A 20,590-nucleotide genomic window follows, 5' to 3' on the forward strand; every position below is an offset into this window, starting at 1 on the left:
GCGAGTGCCATTTGCAAAACTATGACACGCGTGGTGCCACCTGGAGTTGTGCAGTGCAGAGATCCTGTACAAGAGCATCACACTTCAGCACTGGTCACTGTCAAACATGTGCTGGGAAACAGTGTCACAATTTGATGCTAAGTGAACCCCTACTGTTAGCTTAATCTGAATGTAGATCTTAAAATCTGCTCTTCCCTTGAATTTTCCAGAGGTCCAGCTTCCACTGCTCACTGCCAAAAGCCTCTAGGCCTTCTTGCAATCCTCCACCTATTTTCTTCCTCCTTGCAGTGGGCGAAGTGGCGATTAATGCTGAGGCCTCAATTTACCTAACAGTCAAATTTATGAGCAAGTGATACTGGGCTGGCGGATGTTTAAGGCACAGCTGTCGTTGTGGTTGTAGTGACAACAAAGAGCTCCAGGAATGTTCACAGCACCTTTCCATGAAGGCACTCACAGTGGTTTTGCTTTATTCTCCACAACATCCCTGGGAAGTTAGAAGAGGATAATGGGACACATTCCTCCATTTTACCTCAGGAGAAACTGAGGCCAGAGGGGAAAAGTGGCTTTCCCAATATATGGACTGAAGGTTTGTGTCCGCTCCAAAATTCACACATTGAAATCCTAACCCCTAATGTGACGGTATTAGGTTGTGAAGGTGGAGCTCTCCTGCCCTCTTTCTGCCACGTGAGGACACAAAGAGAAGACAGCAGGAATAGGGCCTTCACCTAGAACCCAGCCATACTGGCACCCTGGTCTCAGGCTCTTCCAGACTCCATAGGTGTGAGGAATAAAAGCTGGGGCTGTTTTGTTTTGTTTTGTTTTGTTTTGTTTTGTTATAGCAAGATTTTTATTTAAACTTTCTCATCAGCCAACTTAGCGTTTTCTACCAACTCGGGGAGCAGAAACCTTCACAGGCTTCGCAATTGTTTGTTCAGGTGCTGCCTCTGTGAAAATCTTGGCAGCAGCCATTGCTGTCTTCTTAGATGCTTGCTTAGCCTTTTTAGCTTCTTTGGCAGCCCTGATAGCTTGTTCTCGTTGAGCCTTCCCAACTTCGGGCTTCTGATTCCTCTTGGCCATTATATCAGCAAGAGATGCATCAGCGACAGCCCTCTGAAATTTGACTGCATGGCAGGTTTTTTCTTTTGAATTTCTTCTGACTGTTCCTTTTTGTACTTACTTCTATAAAGGACAGTCCAGTTTATCTGTGGAGGATTCCTCTTGGAAAGGAATGCTGACTTGCTTTTTGTCTTAAGAAATTGGAAAACCTTCCTGCTGGTGCTGGTGTGGCACCTCCCATATCTGGGGTAGATCCTGTACCCACTGAAAGTACACAGCTTGACCTTTGTGGCTGCAGCTGCCGAGAAAAGAACGAATGCTGCTCAAGTCACCTAGTCTATGATGTTTTGTTATAGCAACCAGAATGGACTGAGATGCCAGGATCACACAGCGACTTGGCAGCAGAGCCACTGCCTCAGTGCATCACTTACTCAGACAGTTACTACTTCTACCTGCAGGCCCCACACACCTAGATCCCACGAGGGGAATTATCAGTTAGGGTCCAATCAGGAGACAGAAACCACACAGTGACTTGAACAGGGAATGTTTAATATAAAGAATTGGGGTAAAGGAAGGTTGACGAGTGACTGGTGGAGTAGACTTGAACACAGATAGGAGCAGCGGACAGAGGGAGCAGCTCCAACCCCTAGAGCACCCAAAGAAGGAACAAATCTGTGAAAGAGTCTTCCTTCACAGAGCTGCGATCCAGACCTCACTGAAGAAGGTGTGGCCGAGGATCCCTGGATGGTGAGGTCTACTGAGGTGCGGTGCCAGCAGGACTCATTGAGAGACAGTTTCCTCGGGTGCAAGAATTGGGCAGAGGAACTACTTACTCATGGAGAGTTACCGGTGCTGCTGGCTGCTGTGTGCTACAAAAACTGTATGCAGCTGGTCCGGGTGCTGCAGAAGTCTCATGCTGCAGGAGGCTGTCCAGGGAAGCATCCGGAACCTGAAAGTTGAGCCCCTTCCTTTTCCAGCCTCCTTCCAGTACCCACCACTGAGAGACTTAACATTCAGCCCCCTGGCAAAGGAGAAATATTTTAGGGTCCAACTCAATTATCATAGAGCAATAGACTTGGAATTGAGAGGCAATAACTTGATAAGTGGCACTTGGAACACAGAACTTGGAGTCCCTCAATCAAAAGTATTTTAATTTCATTTGGTAGCTCTCAGCACCAAAGCAGGTTTCCAGAATGGAAAATCTCCAGGCACAGGAAAGAAGAAAAGAGACCAAGGAATTCAGGAAGACGGATCAGCAGGGTAAAAATATATCCACCTCCCCCACACCACCTCATTTCCCAGGGAGTACTCTTGGAGAAGGGAGGAACCCATAATAATTTTTGTACTTTTTAATTGAAGGACAATTTACAAGCAATTAAGTGCACTTATCCTAAGGGTACTGCTTGACAAAGTTTTGCATATGTATAAATCCATATGCTCATCCCCCAGATAAAGAGAGAACATTACCAGCACCCTAGAAGGGTCCCTAATTCCTTTCCCAGTCAACACAGAAATTTCCACTATTCTAACTTCAGTCATCATAGATTGGTTTCCCTGTGTTTGAATTTCATATATATGGAGTTATATAGTATCTACTCATTGGTGATTTTTTTAAAAAAGAAAAATAATTATCTCTGTGAGATTCATTTATGTTGTAGTGAGTGATAAAACCAGAACAATGTTTAAGCAAAACAAACAAACAACTCCCTCCCCCCACCAAAACAAAACAAAACAAAACACAGAAACAGAAATAAATATCGGCCATGATATCTACTGGACTGTTTCCTATGAAGACACGTCTGGTTACCGAGCATATCTACATACCTAGTCTTCATAATGCAGATTTATGAATATATCCTCAGATCATCAGGCCACCACTACTTTACTGGCTGTGTGTGATGCTCCATTGTGTGGGCCCAACAAGCTCAGATAAGTAGTAGATAAACCTCTGAACTGAGAGGTACCACCCAGTGGGTGGACCAGGGCAGGATTTGAGTCATTTGAGTAACTGCTGAGTTTCAGAGTCTTCACAGCATGGAAAGGAGGACCTGAGGGAGCAGATCCAGCCTCTCAATGGACAGGGCTGAGCTGGAGCAGAGGGGGCTCCAGCTATATCACTTGTAAATATATTCTCCCATTCAAAGGGTCACCTTTTTGTTTTGTTGATGGTTTCCTTCACTGTGCAGAAACTTTCGGTTTGTTGTGATTTCATATGTTTGTTTTTGTTTTTGTTTCCCATGCTTGAAGGGATGTGTCCAAAAAGATATTACTTAGACTAATGTCAAATAGTTTACTTTCTATGTTTTCTTCAAGGACTTTTATGGTTCTATGCCTCACATTTAAGTCTTTAACCCATTTTGAGTTTATTTTTGTATATGGTGTAAGAGACTTAGCACATACTTGTGAGTCTATGATTCCAGTATCCTAGGTAAGAGCCTGAGGATAAGTAGTTGTGACTCAGAGATGAACAGGTGACAGGCCCTCATTTTAGTACCACGCCCTGCCAGATCGCGGGTGTGTAGAGGTGGGTGAGTGAGGTGGGGCTGGGATTAATCAGCTGGTCCTTTCTGCTCTGTCCAGGGATTCAGCACCTAGAGATGCAGAGAGACTCAGCAGGTGATGCAGGGAATTTTGGTTTTAAGCAAGGGATTTATTCATTCATCTATTGATGAACACCTAGGTTGTTTCCATATCTTTTATATCTTAGCTATTATAAATAATGCTTCAATGAACATAAGAGATGCACATACTTGTTCAAATTAGTGTTTTCATTTTCTTTGCATAAATACCCAGAAGTGGAATCGTTGGGCTATATGGTACATCCATTTTAAGTTTTGTGAAGAGTCTCCATACTATTTTCCACAGGGGTTGCACCAGTTTGCAGTCCTACCAATGATGCACAAGTGTTCCCTTTTCCCCACATCCTCTCCAACACATGTTGTTTGTTAATAGCCATGATTTTTTGATAATAGCCATTCTGACTGGGGTGAGGTGGTATCTCATTGTGGTTTTGATTTGCATTTCCCTGATGATTAGTGATGTTGAACATCGTTTCATATGTCTGTTGACCATATGTTTGTCTTTTTTGGACAAATGCCTTTTCATGCCTCAGCCCATTTTTCAATCAGACTGTTTATTTATTTTTTTGTTATTGAGCTGTATGAGTTTCTTTGGCTATCAACTTCTTATCAGCTATATCACTTGTAAATATATTCTCCCATTTAGAGGGTCACCTTTTTGTTTTGCTGATGGTTTCCTTCACTGTGCAGAAACTTTCGGTTTGTTGTGATTTCATATGTTTGTTTTTGTTTTTGTTTCCCATGCTTGAAGGGATGTGTCCAAAAAGATATTACTTAGACTTATGTCAAATAGTTTACTTCCTATGTTTTCTTCAAGGACTTTTATGGTTCTATGCCTCACATTTAAGTCTTTAACCCATTTTGAGTTTATTTTTGTATATGGTGTAAGAGAGTGGTCCAATTTCATTTTTTTTCTTGCATGTATCTATCCAGCTTTCCAAGCACCATTTGTTGAAGAGACTGTCATTACTCCATTGTATATTTTTTACCTCCTTTGTCATAGATTAGTTAATCATATAAATGAGGGTTTATTATATATATGTGTGTTGTATATATTATAGATAATTAAATGAGGATTTATTATATTTATATACATACAATGGACTATTATGCAGCAATAAAAAAAGAATGAAAATTTGCCATTTACGATAATCTGGATGGATTTATAGGGTATTATACTAAGTGAAGTAAGTCAGGGAGAGAAAGACAAATACTGTATAGTTTCACTTACATGTGGAATCTAAAAAGCAAAGCAAAACAAAACAAAAACAGATTCATAGAAACAGACCAAAGGCTGGTTACCAGAAAGGATGGGGTGGGGGGAGGGGTGAAATGGGGAAGGGGAATATAGTCAATAATATTATAAGTTTGCAGTGGCAGATGTTACTAGAATTAGTGGGGTGATCACATCATAAGGTATAAAAATGTAGAATCACTATATTGTACACCTGAGATTAATATAACCAATATAAGATTGTATACCAACTATATTTATATACTTAAAAAAAAAAAAGGAAAGACTTTATTGGAAGGAGACTGGCAGATTTCACAAAGCCTTCAGGATAGGAAGAGTAGGAGACCTCAGGAGGATTTTAGGACTAGAAAGGCAATGACCAAGTTTCTTTCTCTTGTTTGGTGTACGTGCACGCTCCTTCTCTCTGGCTCTGCAAGGTCTCTCTTGTTTGCTTCTCTGTGCCTGTGTCTTCACTTTCTTCCTTCTCTCAGCTTTCTCTACTTTACCATGTACCAAATAAAATTTGTTTTTTTTCAGCTTTATTCTCTGAGACTTCCAGGTGAAGGGCCAGTGGAGTCTGCTCAGTCTCAAGAGAGGGGAACCAGCTGATAAACATCTGTCCCCATGCTTTGGGTCCTCTGGGGTCCAGACAGTGAGGATGCTGGCAACTTGGTGCATCATGGCCTCCAAGGTTGTGGGGGTGGGGTCTCTAAGAGGAGAGCATGGTCAGGAGAAGTGATGGGCGACTTTAGTGCCCAGGTAAAGAAGAGCAGGAGGGTCTGACACCGAGAAAATCATCCTCTGGAGTTCCCCATTCATAAAAACATCTGTCATTGGCTGTGCTCTAATAAGAGCCTGATGGCTTAATCTGGCTTTAAAATGGGATGCTAGTCACTGTAGGGAAAGAATCAGTAGCTGCGATATCTTGCTGATGGTATCTGGGTGGCAGGACAATTGGAAACCTGCTGAGGTTCCACTACTGGGGAAGGAGTGTTAGGCAATGAGACAGGAAAGCCTCAAGGGGTCAATACTGAGTCCCCCAAGGTAGGAGAGGGGCAGAGGCTTTGGAGTCATAAGGACCAGGAATGAATTAGCTCTGTCTTTTCTCAGGCTATGTGTAACATTGGGCAAGTCACTTAATCCTTCTGATGCCAGTTTCCTCATCCATAAATTGAGATAATTACACTTATCCTGCTATTAGAAATAAATGATTGCATGGTTCACAGTGCTTTAGAAGCTAGCCATTGTCATTGCTTATACACACCACACACACACCTGCGTGCGAACATGCATGCACTCGCATGCACTGAAAAACAGGAGAGAGAAGGCGTGAGTCTCCCTGATTGCCTGGAAGGTGCTGTTTTAGGCTTTAGACAGTTCAGGCTTGGTATTGGGGGACCCGGGGGCCTTTCAAGGGCCTTACAATAATGTTTAAGATCTCAAGTTAAATGATTGGCTCAAATTGCAAAACGTAAACTCCACAACCGAAATTGACAAAGGTTAAGTCCTCTGCAACTCAACTAACTCAAAAATGATATCTTAAATTGTCTTGAAATATAAACTCTATAAGAGTTGTACAAGTCATAGTATGTTGGTATCAGAATGCCTAGCTTTGTATTTTGGCTCCACCACTTACTAGCTGTGTGGGTTGGGCAAGTCACTGAACCTCTCTGTATCTGTTCCTGATCTGTAAAATAGGGCTAATAATAGCACTTACTTCAGAGGATCTTGTAAAATACAACACCTGGTGAATTGTGTTGTATGGTGCCTGGCACGTAGCAGGTTTGGCTATTAGTTTATTTACCGTAGTATGAGAGTGCATTTTAATATGCTTGATATAATTAAGGTAGGGCCTCTAAAGTAAAGGCCTGAGCCACACAAAGTTTTTAAAACAGCCCTGATTATGTTTGCGTAATTATATTTTTATTTAATCAGGTGTAACTTAGATTGTAAAGCACAGATGTGTGACTGTAACTTTATAAAAATTAATGATTCTCTGCATGGCAATACTACTCCCAAGGGTACCAGGGGTATTTTGGAAATTCGTTTTGTTTTTGTTTTTATGTCACAGTGAATAGGGGTTATTGCTGGCATTTAGTGGGGCGAGACTAGAGTGACAAAGATTTCTCTTCTGTCCCTCAGGGCTTTCAAATACAAGTGAAAAAGCTGTTTATAATGATCCAATTCTAGAATCTAACGGAATCTAGAATTATGTAGGTAAAAAATCTGCTTGTAATTATTTGAGCTCAGAACTACAGTAGTATCCCATTATCTGTGGGGGTATGTTTCAAGACCTCCAGTGGATGCTTGAGACCACAGATAGAACTGAACCCTAATATGCTACATTTTTTGCTATATATACATAAATTTAACTTATAAATCAGGCACACTAAGAGATTACCATTAATAACTAAAAGTAAAATAAAATAGAACAATTATAACAATATCCTGGAATAAAAGTGTGTAAACGTGGTCTATCTCTCTCTGATAGTCAATCTGATAACCGAGACTAATGAGCTGGTTTGAGAACCTTTCAAGGGCCTTACAGTAATATTTGAGGCCTCAAATGTAACTCAAGATAACTAAGGGACTAGAGGTGGGTAGCATATACATTATAGATATTCTGGACAAAGGTTTGATTCATGTCCCTGGTGGGTTGGAGTAGGATGGCAAAGAGATTTCATCACACTGCTCAGAATGACATGTAATTTATAACATATAAATTGTTTATTTCTGGAATTTTCCATTTAATATTTTTGAACTGAGGGCGACTGTAAGTAACTGAAACCACAGAAAGCAAAACCAAGGATAAGAGGGAGAGACTACTGTAATTCCATTTTACGAATGAATGCAAAGTTGTTATTTTTTGGCAAAGATAGTAAGCACCAAATTTCCTAGGTGCTTACTAACTGTGTACATCAAGGAAAGATTGTACTGTTTTATTTAAAACTTTACCAAGAGTTCACCATTTTGAAAAAGTCACTATGGCAATCCTCTTGTATTATTGGGGTCACTAAATTCCTCTGCATTTTAACTGTCCTCTTCATGGTGATTCTACATTTGCTTACATAGAAATATACTGATTTAGCCTATATGACAAAATGTGAAATGCAAAGGGTCAACAATATTCAGCTGAACATTGAAAATTTGGATCTATAACTGCCCACATGTGAACATGCCAACTCTGCAGTTCTTTTTTTTAATAAACACTGACTCCATCAAGATAAAGTGAAAATTTTACAATGAAATACATTTATAAAGTTGACAGCATATTATATTTCTGAGATTTAAAGGAAAAGTTTGAAAACTACAATTTTCACTGAATGTTAAAAAACGTCTTTGAGTAGAAGGTAAAGTTGTTGGTGTTTTCTTTTAAAATAATATAAATGCTTGCAAAATAGGGTAAACAACACATTGTAGTAAAAACTCAAATTACTGGTGAACAATAGGTTATTAGAATGATGACAGGAAAAAAGCCCACTGAAATTATTTTTTTATTCTGAATTCTGATGTTACTGTTCTGAGAAAAATCGATGAGATGGTGAGAGCTGTGGAGTATTGGCTGTGTCGTGAGATCGAGCAAGCAAATTGTCACTACTAGAACCCCTGTGGGCCAAGGAAGCTTTCTGCTTACCATGGTAAGGTTCAGGAACAAACAGAACTGCGATGGGCATTTATTTTCAAAATCTTTGACAATGGGTACAACGATGTTGACAGTGTTTGAAGCCCTTGAACACGATTTCATAGAAAAAAAGAATACCCTTCCCCAATGTCATCGTATGCACCATAGATTGAGCCTCGGCTATAATTTGCTGGCTATTTAAAAGGTTTGTAGGCCATTAAAAAAAATTAGCACCAGATGTTTAGAATAATGTGGAGAAAAACATTTTGTGACAATTGTGTGTTATTTTATTCATTTTGGATTCCTTGCTGTTTTACGAGATTTTACTGCTACTCTGATACGATCCCATGAGGTCTACCTTTGAAGGCCTAACTTCTCTAGGACTTCTTATATTTTCTTCCAATCCAGCCTCTGTTCACCATTTGATGAAACAAAGTGACCTCAGGCCACAATAAAATAAATGGGGTCCAAAACTCAACCATGTAAAATGTAGGGTTGTATGTTTGCGATGTTAATAAAACAAAACAAAACAAAACAAAACAAAACAAAAACACTTTTTCAGGAGGATTGTACTATTGAAAAAGGCACAAAGGTAAATATATTGAAGCATGTCATACTCAACTGTCCATATATCAAACTGAGCAAGTCCCAATTCAGTTATGTCCAAGCCCCATTTTCCCCTCAATATCAGCCTGCTCTGTCTAAAGCCTGCAACAGTATTGCCTGGGGCTCTCCTACAAACATGACCACACACATCATTTGGATGCCTTTCATGCAATTATGGAGGCCCAAGCAACAAACATCCTGTGTGTGTGTGTGTGTGTGTGTGTGTGTGTGAGAGAGATTGTGTGTGTTTAAGCGTGTGCGTGTGTGCGCATACGCGCACACACACACGTTTGGGTACATACACAGACCAAAGTGATGACAATGGCTAGCTTTTAAAGCACCATGAACCATATATGTCCCAGATATTCTCTCTAGTCATAACACTTATCCTGTAGAGTAAGTCTTATTATCCTTTTAGTCTACCTCAGTTTGACTCAGGTTTGGGAGCCAGGGCTGGTCAGGGGCCTGGAGCAAATCCCATTATATTAAATATGCATTATCTTGCACTTTATTATATATGGTCTTTAAGGTCTTTTTGAGTACTAGTATGCATGCCTTGAATAGGTATTGAAATTTCAGGACAGGAAATATGATTTCATCAGTACCTTGTTCCATGTCATGTAAAAGGAATTCTTTCATCATTACTCTTAAAATTAAGGCCAATGCTGTTCTGAGAATATTGTTCTTCCTTATATTTTCTCTCTTGATAGCCTATAATTTGCTTAACATGTTATTCATATTTCCATTAAGGTTATCTCTTCTTTCTCTTATTATATAACAAATGAGCCCGATGTGTTATCTCTTAAAATGGATTTCAATTCTGATATTAATTGGAACCTTTCTCATTGTTGTGGATTTATTGTAAGGAAACACTTTCAATACTCTTACTTTTATTTTTTATTTTTTATTTTTTTCGCCTACAGCACCTGGTCTTCCTAGGTGGTCTCCCATCCAAGTACTAATCAGGCCTGACCTTGTTTAGTGTCTGAGATCAGTCAAGATTGGGCATGTTCTGGGTGGCATGGCTATACACCCAATATTCTCACTTTTAAATCCAAACTGACTCATATAAAAAGGTGGAATTATCGGACTCTATTATGTATTCTAGTATAATTATGCTGGAGCATTTACACATGGAAATGTATATCATTTTATTATTGATCATTTTTATCTCCCTTTTTTATTTGTGCTAGGATATGAGAAAGAGAAAAGCAATCCTTGACCCCCGAGAGCCAGACTGGCACTCACTGGCTCGGCGTTGTGTTCTCCTGTTGCACAGAAACAGTTTCACAGAATAGCAGTATCAGGCACAGCCACTCTGCGCCCTTGATGGATCTAGATAAAAACAAGAGTGCTCTGTAATCATGTTTGAACACAGACAAAATGTGAACATGCTCCAAACCCCAGAAATGACGAAACATCTCCCTGTCTTGGCTAATACAGATGACTACTGCTTCTTTGTGATAGCTTTAGCCTTGATCTTCTTCCTGGGTAACATTTATTAAAATACCTAAGAACAGAACAATTCTCACTTCTTGACAGCATCCGATCCAAAGCAAAGCGCTGCTTCCACGAATCCCCCCGAAAGTCACCTGACACGAACCTAAATCCTCTAAGTTCTTTCCACCCCTGTGGCATGTGTTCTCTCTTCTTGCAATGAGCAATAAATTTAACTTGTTCAACTGCAAGTGTGTTCCTGACATCTTTGAATGAAAGACATCAACAGGTATTATAGTGATGTCTATATCTGTACCTACATATAGCTTACACAGTTATGTGTGTAGGTAGATTATATTATCTGTGAGCTCCATTTCAAGATAGTAAAAGGGCTTTACAAAGTATTTGTTATAAAAAGAGAGTACTGAGTTTGGTAGGACCACGGATAGAAATTTTCTGAACTCAACCCTGTGCACAGGTAAATCATGGTATTTTCTTTTGTCTGCATACAAATCCTGTGTGTGAATGCACAGGATGCCACATAAATGAGAAGGTAGTGCCAATTTACAAGAAAAAAAAAAGTCCTCAATCTAAATACAGAGCAAACTATTCTGCTTTGCAGCCTAAGGAAAATTACTGGCGAGGGCCTGCTTGATTTTATCCTCTTGTCCTCTGGTTCTGATCTCTTTTGTCATTGATTCACGCTTCCCCCTCACTTAGACACACTGGGCACTATAGTCTGGGCACTAAGCCTTGTTATTCCCATTTAGGACATTCGTGTATCTCTAGCATTTGCCTCAGATGTGTGCTTTTACTTTTGACTGATGTCACCACATCTGGCATCTCAACCATCCTGCCAGGAACTGACAAACAAAAGGGCAAAAGCGTTTTTATGGTCTCCTGGAATGAAACTGCCCTTCTCTCTTACTTTTCAAAAATGAGCTGCTAAAAAGGGGGTGGGGCACTTAAAAAATTCTGAGAAGCCCTAATAATTAATATAAATGATGTTTCATGAGTGAAAAAAAAATGTTGCTGCTTTCATAACATAAACATTGTGTTTCCCAGCGGCACAGCTCTTCCTGCCAGTACCTTTCCTGGATCAGCATACTTTTGCCACTTGCTGGTTCCCTTGGAGCATACTGAAAAGCAATTTGTCAAAGAAATTTTGCTTTTAGTGGTGTGTGGGAGGAGGTGGTTTAGGTTACTCAGGGCTAAACATCAACATATAATCTTAAAATTTCATTGTTTATTTTCCTTTCCAACCACCTTCCACCCCAGGTCTGCGAACATGGAAAAATTACTTTGTTCATGGATTCCTCCCCAGTGCTCAGAAGGCGCTGGAGAAATTCTTATTGCATGCATGAATGACTGCATGAATCAATCAATACATCAATGAATGATTCATCCATCTCCGTCCTCATTTCAGCCGTGTGAACCTTTGAATAGCAAGAGCCTGTCAGCCCTGGAACCCCCAGTTGTGGGAGAAGGACGCACAGAGGCACAGGGGCCTCGCCCTGGACATCCACGCAAAACGCGGGACACTTCTTCCGAGGGTCAGGTTCCACCTCCCGAATCTGGCGTCGCGCCAGGCCCTGAGGGCAGAGGCGACTTAGGAGGGGCGGGTCCACCGCATGCTCCAGGTCCTCTCCCAGGATGTGAGACAGGGCCTGCGGGCGAGGGCAAGAAAAAAAGGTGCGGTGAAGTTAGACGTCGCGGGAGGCGCGCGCTCCTCCTCTGGGCGCAGGCTTGGGGAAATCACGAGCTAGCTTCTTGAACGAGTGTCGATTGTCTTGCGCGGCTGCGCCCCTGCAGCCCCGCCCCCCCACACCCCATTACGGCAGATATGGGATCTGGGCTGAGTTCACGACCTCCGCCCCAGCCCTCAGGAATATGGGGGCCATGGCACCCCGGCCATTCTCAGGCCAGGGCTCCTGTAATAAGATAGTGGCTGTGGAGTGTGTTGGGCACAGCTGCGGAAAGCTTGGCAATACTGAGCTTTCATTCCTCACAGTTTTCCAGCTAGTTCTGTGCCCTTGACAAACTTTCTACTTAGAATTCACTTAAAAACAAACAAAAAAAATCGAACGTATTATCTGTATTCTTTCCTGACATGGTAGCAATCGGTCGTACAACGAGATTGAAAGTCAAGTTTCTGCCATAACCCAGTCTCCCAGTTTCCGCGATTTTAGATTCTGTCCCAGGACACAGAATGGGTCGATTCTCAGGGCTGTGAGGATGCTGCTGTACGGGGACCGTGAACTCTGTCTCTCAGAGAGTGGTTCTTGGGACTGCGTCCTGGCAGAGAGGGGCTGCCAGGGGAAGTTAAGGAACTGTTTTCGCGAGGGCCGAGGTGCATGGACGCACAGGTCAGGGAGAAGAACGTTCTCCAGGTTGAGCCCCTGCTCCTTTCAGTGTTTTCAAAGAATCGTGAAGGGGAGAAGAAAGCGGCCCCCTTATCAACGACACCATAGGCAGTGAGAAAGCAGGGCAGGTTATCTCTGGATTCACCTGGAAGCCAGAAGGTGGCCTGGGCTGTAGGTAGTAGGTGGGGGGGTGGGGTGAAAGAGAAGAAGGAGGAGGAAGAAAGAGAAAAGGGGGAAGATGAGAAGGAGAGGAGAGAGAAGAGAGAGAGGAGGAGGAGGAGAAAGGGAGAGGAAAGAGAGATACTGAGAGAGGGAAAGAAAGAAAAGGATAGAGAGAGACCTATGAGGGCCTGGGGCGATACCTGCATGAGGCTTTACGAGGTTGGAGGATCTCGAAATGTGGTTAATTATCCTTCCTATAGTCCCTTTTGTACTCACAGGCTAGTGAAGAGATGGGAAATTTGATTTCAGTTTCCACCTGTTGTATAGTAGACAGTCAATAACCAGGGCTGATGAACTGAATAGCTAACTACGCAATGTACACACACATTAAACTAGAATAATGGTCACCGTGGTCTTCGAATGAACTTCCAGTCCCACTTTACTAAGATACTGGTAAAACTCTTAGCTGATTTAGGGGGACTATGCCGTAAACATATTTTTTTCTTCCTCTTCTTTCATCATCTAGTTTTACTTAATGACCAGTAGTAACACCAGCAAGCACTTCGTTGAGGCAGCTTGGGCAATATATGGGGTAATGCAGGACCAGTTCCACTAGTCGTGGGAGAATACGTCCCCTCCCAGTGTCCTGGAGGTTGTTCTTCAGTGGGAGGGGAAGGAAAAGAAAGAGGAATCAGGAATAAGAAACAGGGCTTTCTTCGTTGCCTACTCCCTTTATCGGAACAATAGCAATACTTGGTTTCTGTGTTACAAGAACTTCCTGGTTTTCCTCCTACCTCCCTGAATGCCCTTTGGTTGTCTGCCTACAAGCACTTCTCTCCCTTTTCCCAGTTAGATGTGGTGCCTCTCAGAGTTCTGTTCCAAGGCCTCTTCCCCATACCCTCTCCCTGGGTGAGCTCATCTATCCTTGGGTGACCAGAAATGGCTTCGATGACCACTTATGACTCCCAGATCAGCCTCTCTACCCACCTCTTTCCTTGAGCTCCAGGCTGGTACTGCCAACCTGCTTCCATGACAACACCTCAGATGTCCTATCTCTATCCAAAATTCATATCTTCACCTCCAGCCCTCTGTCTTTGTTTTCTCAGTGATCGCATTTATTTTCCTTTTCAGCTGTGCAAGCATTGGCTTCTTCACCCTTTGCTTCACTCTGCTAACCTCTATCCATGCTGTTCTGGTCAGGAATTGTTAAATCAACTCTTCAATCCATGCACTTTTTTTAAAAAATTAATTTTTCAATAATTAAAATTTTTTTCAATTACAGTCGGCATACAATATATTAGTTTCAGATGTACAACATGGTGATTAGACATTTATATAACTTAGAAAGTGATTACCCCGATAAATCTGGTACCTACCTGACAACATACATAGTTATTATTACAATATTATTGACTACATTCCTTATGCTATACTTTACATCCCCATGACTATTTTGTAACTACCAATTTGTACTTCTTAATCTCTTCCCCTTTTCCACCTACCCCTTAAAGCCCTCCCATCTGGCAACCATCAAAATGTTCTCTGTATGAGTTTGTTTCCGTTTTATTTATTTTGTTCTTTAGATTCCACATGTAAGTGCAATCATATGGCATTTGTCTTTCTCTGACTTTTTTTCACTTAGCATAATACTTTCCAGGTCCATCCATGTTGTCGAATGGTTTCATTCTTTTTTTATGGCTGAGTAATATTCCATTGTATATATGTACCACCTCTTCTTTATCCATTCATCTATTGATGGACACCCAGGTTGCCTCCAAGCCTTGGCTATTGTAAATAATGCTGCGACGAACATATGGATGTACATGTACCTTTGGCATAGTGTTTTGCATTTGTTCAGAAAAATACTCACAAGTGGGATAATCGAGTCCTTCTTTGTCTCTTGTTATTGTCTTTATTTTAAAGTGTATTTTGTCTGGTATAAGTATTGCTACTCCAGCTGTTTTTTTTTTTTTTTTGATTTCCATTTTCACAAAATACCTTTTCCATCCCTTTACTATCAGTCTGTATGTGTTTTTCTACCTGAAGTGAGACTCTTATAGGTAGCACATGTGAAGGTCTTGTTTCTTATTGTTCAGCCACCCTATCTTTTGATTTGAGAATTTAATTCACTTACAGTTAAAGTAGTTGCTGATAGATATGTTATTATTTTATTATTCATATTTTTTAAAATCTTTTTTCCCCTTCTTCTCCTTGTTCTTAGAGAAGTCCTTCCAACATTTCCTGTAATACTGGCTTGGTGGTGATGAACTCCTTTAGCTTTTTCTTATCTGGGAAGCTCTTTATCCGTCCCTCAATTCCAAATGATAGCTTTGCTAGGTAGAGTAGTCTTGGTTGTAGATCCTTCCTTTTCATCATTTTGACTATTTTGTGCCAATCCCTTTGGCCTGCAAAGTTTCTGTTGAGAAATCAGCTGTCAGTCTTATGGGACTTCCCTTGTAGGTAACTAGATGCTTTTCTCTTGCTACTTTAAAGATTCTTTCATTGTCTTTAACCTTGGCATTTTAATTATGATGTGTCTTGGTGTGAGCCTCTTTGGGTTCACCTTGTTTGGGATTTTTTATGCTTCCTGGGCTTCTATGTCTATTTTCTTCTTTTTTTCCATCATTATTTCTTGAAGTAGGTTTTCAGTTCCTTGCTCTTCCTCCTCTCCTTTTGGTTTCCCTATGATGTGGATGTTGATATGCTTGATTTTGTCCCAGAGGCCCCTTAAACTGTCCTCATTTTTTTTTTTGGTCCCATCTATGCACTTTTTTTCTCATCCAGCCACCATTGCCTATTATTCTCCTAACTGGTCTCCTTGCTTCCAAGTTTGCCCTTCTCCAGTCCTCACTCCACGTTGAGCCTGAGTGATGCTTCCAAAATGGAAATTTAATCATTACCATTGATTTCAGGTTAAAGGCCAAATTCTTTGATTTGGCCTAGAACGAATCTGACCCTTGTATGCCTTTCTACCTTCCTGGGTCACAACTCCAGTCTTAAACACCAAGGTCCAACTGTCCTGTTTTGTTTACATCCTTCTGTGCTTATGCTATGACCTAGGGACTTTTCCTTCGCCCTTTCTTCTCTCTCGAATATTTCCTCCGCCCCTCTTCCTTTGGCCATACTCATCTTTTAGGTTCCCATGGAGATGTCAGATAGGACAAGGGTCTCAGGGTCTGGGTAGTTCTTACTAAATGCTATTCTAGCTAAGTCTTAAAATGTAGCATAGTATTTTGCAGAAGTAGCTGTACCCTGATGAACCTGAGGAGCCAATAGGATAAGTTTAGCCAATCACTAAGAAAACAACATGTAATTAACAAAATAGTGTATATAAGCAATGGCTAAACCTTCCTTTAGAGATACAGAACATTAGGTGTGAATCTCATGTCTCCTTTACTTCCTGCAAGTAAACGAAACTACTTAACGACAACCATGTCTCCTTCTTGAATGGAATACCCCAAGCAGCGAACTCCTTGAGTTCGGTAACAGAAACATCACTTTTCTAGGAAATGTTTTTTGATCTCAAGTCAGACATAGCTATCCCTAATCACAGCCCTTTTCAGATGGCGCTTGGCTTGCTGTTTACCTTTCTTTTCCCCTTGAACCACAATCAGCTTGAAGGCAGGATCACTTCATTATTTCCAGGGCCTAGCATTGAGTCTGGCATATAGTAAATGCTCAGTAAATATTGACTAACTATTTGAATGGATAAATGAAAGAACTGAACATATAGAAATAAATGAAGACCAACCGAAGGAGAACAAACAAAGGCTATCTATTCAGAGCTTGCTATATAGCAAGGGAGTCAGTCGCTATGACTTGCTTTTTGGCAAAGACTCAAAGTGGGAAAGTTTCATGGAGGAAAAAAGGGAAGTTTTCAGGTGTACCCGGATTGGAGATTATTGGCATAGGGAAGCTATAGGCTGGCTAGCTAGAAGCAGAGTGTTCCATGTGATTGGTTAGGGATGCAGAGTTGTCTTTCTCTGTTTGGTTCTAAGTTGGAAGCACAGACAAAAATGAGGGAAACTATTAGTTACTAATCAAGTCCAGCCCAATTGTCAATTGTTACAGGGGTTCTTGTTTGGCTTGCTGGACTGGTTGCTAGAGATTGCTAACTGAATCTCTGCAAGTCTGACTTGCAGACAGCAGGCTTCCTGGCTTCCTAGGTGGGTGACTATAGATAATGAATTGATTTCCTAGACTGGTTGCTACAGATTGTGGGTCAGAGTTTTCTTTTTACACATGGTCTGGCCATTGCCCATTTGTATATTCAGTCTCCCAAACTAATATTTATTAGTATCCACTGTATACCATACTTTGTATTAAGTGTCATATATGCAGTAACTCATTTATTTTTCACTATACCTCTGTGGGGTAGGTATTACCATTTCTGCTTAACCTTGATCACTTCTTCCATCAAAGCTCTGTCTTCTGGCCTTCCTTGATGCCTTAGTTTGTCTCCCCAACTCTCTGCCCAAATTCAGCAAAGACAGAGGTTCTGGAGTCCTTTTCCAGACTAGGTTGCCATCTTTCCAGGCATGTCATTATCCTTGCTCAGTCCCTTCTCACAATGCTAGATGCCCAGTTCTGAATTTCTTCATCTCCATCTCCAAACCTCTTTAGTCATCCATACCTGATTAATCATCAGGTACATCAGTCATCATCACCAGAAAAAGTCTCGACTCTGACAGATAAACACTATCATGCACTCTGTGATTTAGATAACATCTTATCCTTTTAGTCCTTCCTGGAAGTTCTGGGCAAGGACTATTATGGTAGATTTCAAAATACTTTAAAATACTTTTTGGTATTTTCTAAGATGTCTAAAATGTGTAACATGAATAATACTCCCAAACCATGAAAACATTATTTTTTAATCTTTAAAAATAACTGTCACCCACCTGCACTCCCATCACTCCATCTCTCTATCTCTAGAGGGAACAGGGAAGGGAAGAAGTCCACATACCATTATATAGTCATAGTCACAATGTAATTGGAACCTAGAATAATAAAATTTCTTTAAATAGAGTTAGTATAATTATTTTGGAAGGTCTCCAAAACTCACAACAAACACAGTTGACATAAATTATATTTGGGTGGCCATGTTCCAGTATGCTGAATACGATGATTAATTTTATGTGTCAACTTGGCTAGGCCATGGTATCCAGTTGTTTGGTCAAATACCAGACTAGATGTTGCTGTGAAGGTATTTTTTAGATGAGATTAACATTTAAATCAGTAAATCAGATTACACTGCATATTTTGGGGGATCCTCATCTAATCACTTGAAGGCCTAAAGAGAAAAGACTTAAGTGCCTTGAGGAAGAAGGAAATCTGCCTCCAGACTACCTTCAGACTCAAGATGGCAACATCAACTCCTCCCTGGGTCTCTAGCCTACTGGCCTGCCCTGCAGATTTTGGACTTGCCAGCCCTCACAATCTCATGAGCCAATTCCTTAAAATTTCTATCTGTCCACATCCTATTGGTTCTGTTTCTTTGGAGAACCCTGACTAATACACTGGGCAAGATGTGCAAGACAAAAATTTCTCCTCACAGCACAAATGAAGATAAACAGGACCCACCTCTGTAAATTAGTTCCCACTACTCCACCTAGCCATCAGTCTTCTGTACCTTTAATTCCTCCTTATTAAATTAGGTCAAGATCTGATAACACTTATTTACAGTTGTTGACTAGGTGGTTTTCAGCCGGTGTGTGATGTCATTAACATTTTAAACTTTTTGATTCTCAGTTGAAGAAGAAAGAGCCTTAACATTATCCTTGAGTAAAGAATGTTCCACTAACAGGCTGAGATGAGTTTATCATAAGGCATTCTGAAAGTAAATCTGTCTTAAGCCTTCGGGGTGAGGCACAGCCAGATTTTGTGGAAACTTAAGTTTATAATATTTGGAGATGTCTATTTAGAAAAAATAATGCAGAAATAACATCCTTTTACAATTTTTCAGTAATGTACTATGAAACCTTTCTATGGCCCCTCCCAGACCTTTGGAAGGGTGTTGTAAAATGAGGGGCTCTTATAAGCTTTGGGGTAAATCTGGATCTTCTGGTCATTTCAAGGTGGGGACAGAAAAGGTGCTGTCCTCTCCTTAGCATGGTTCCTGCTTTGCTTGAGAGGAAGGCTGGGGCTGGCTTGATTCCAGCTGCTGGAGGGAGACACCTCCTCTTCCTCTAGGTCTAGAGTGTCCCTCCCCTCTAAGTGCTGCCAATGGGAGTTGCTAGACCCTTGCTCCACTTCCATCCCTTGGCTTGCCCCTTTCTCTGCCTTAACCCTTGTCCCAGAGTTTTCAGGGCTTATTTTCCATGCTCATGCACACTGTTTCTTTAGGGAGTGTCCAGTGATGTTTCAGATGACAACATGCAGCCCATAGTCCACCTTGCAAATGCAAATGCCTCTCTATGCTTCCTGTAGCTTTTCAGTCGTTGAGGACAGCATTTCTGACTGTAGGGGAGGTAGTGTGATTGCAGCTGCTTCATTAGTCTATGAATTTACTATCACCTCTTCTCCTCATTTGGGGAGAAGCTCAATGACTAGATGAAAATTTCTGTGAATTCCAGAAGGCTGACACTCTCATTGTCCCTTTGAGCTCTGAATTTCTGTATCTTCAGAACCACTTGGCTCATTTGCACTCCACATCTCATGGAAGTTCCTTCCCCTCTGCTCCTATCAACTGAAATTAGGGCCTCCTCTTTGATCTTGCCCCACAATCACTCACACAAGACATGTCTTTATTATAGACTTTACTGAAAGAGTTGGAACAATAGCATTGTTTTATATCATGGTAAAACCAAACAACTTAAAACTACATAAATATAATTCTTTTTTCTTACAACTACTGGTGAGAATTCCTCCCTTGCCTCCTTTTTCCCCAGACTTGAGCCTCTGCTTATTTGATTGCCATCTCTTTCCCCTAATTCTTTACTACCTCAGAAAGGAGAAGTAGCCTCATTCAGTTTAAATTTAAATAAAATAAAATAAAACAAGTTCCTCAAGCCACTACACTTAGTATGAAAAAAAAAAAACAGAGAGAAATGAAGAAAATAGAAGCCCTTACCATTATGCAAAAATGGATCTCCCCTCTTTTTTTTCCCCACACACTTAAGCATGTCAGCTGCAGGCACACACATGTACACACTAAGCCAACCTTGCCTCAGATGGATAGAATCCTCCCTGAGTTCCCAGTGACACTCCATCTCCTATTTCTTCATTTCATTTTTCTCCTCTTGGATCCCAAAAGCCATCAGAGAAAAGCACTACTCTTTGTTCTCATTTCATGTAAGTTCATGGCCAGGAACTATCCTAAATAGTGAGACAGGAAAGAGACAGACCTGGGGAGAACAGAGTGATAGATAGGAGTAATCCTAGGAGCTGGAAGGTTTATTTAAGAACAAGGAAAATGACTCCTGTGATAGAAAGACATACTGTAGACCCTAGGACATTTCCATGCTATGTACACAGTGAGCATCCTCAAAAGTTTCATTATAAAAGTCTAACACAAAGATAGATTCTAAAC

The 20,590-nt window shown here is 40.9% G+C and overlaps 1 protein-coding gene across 1 annotated transcript; it reads right to left on the reverse strand.

Annotated features, from left to right (window-relative positions):
- Window positions 1-873: 873 nt before the first annotated feature.
- Window positions 874-13,265, reverse strand: LOC107518234 (60S ribosomal protein L24-like). The gene is given in 5 exon segments (XM_036219647.1): window positions 874-1,130; window positions 1,133-1,354; window positions 1,509-1,525; window positions 12,029-12,201; window positions 13,260-13,265. Coding segments are annotated over 5 exon segments (675 nt in total).
- Between the last annotated feature and the right edge of the window lie 7,325 nt (window positions 13,266-20,590).

This window comes from Rousettus aegyptiacus, unplaced genomic scaffold (assembly GCF_014176215.1).
Source record: "Rousettus aegyptiacus isolate mRouAeg1 unplaced genomic scaffold, mRouAeg1.p scaffold_m13_p_4, whole genome shotgun sequence".
NCBI classification, from domain to species: domain Eukaryota; kingdom Metazoa; phylum Chordata; class Mammalia; order Chiroptera; family Pteropodidae; genus Rousettus; species Rousettus aegyptiacus.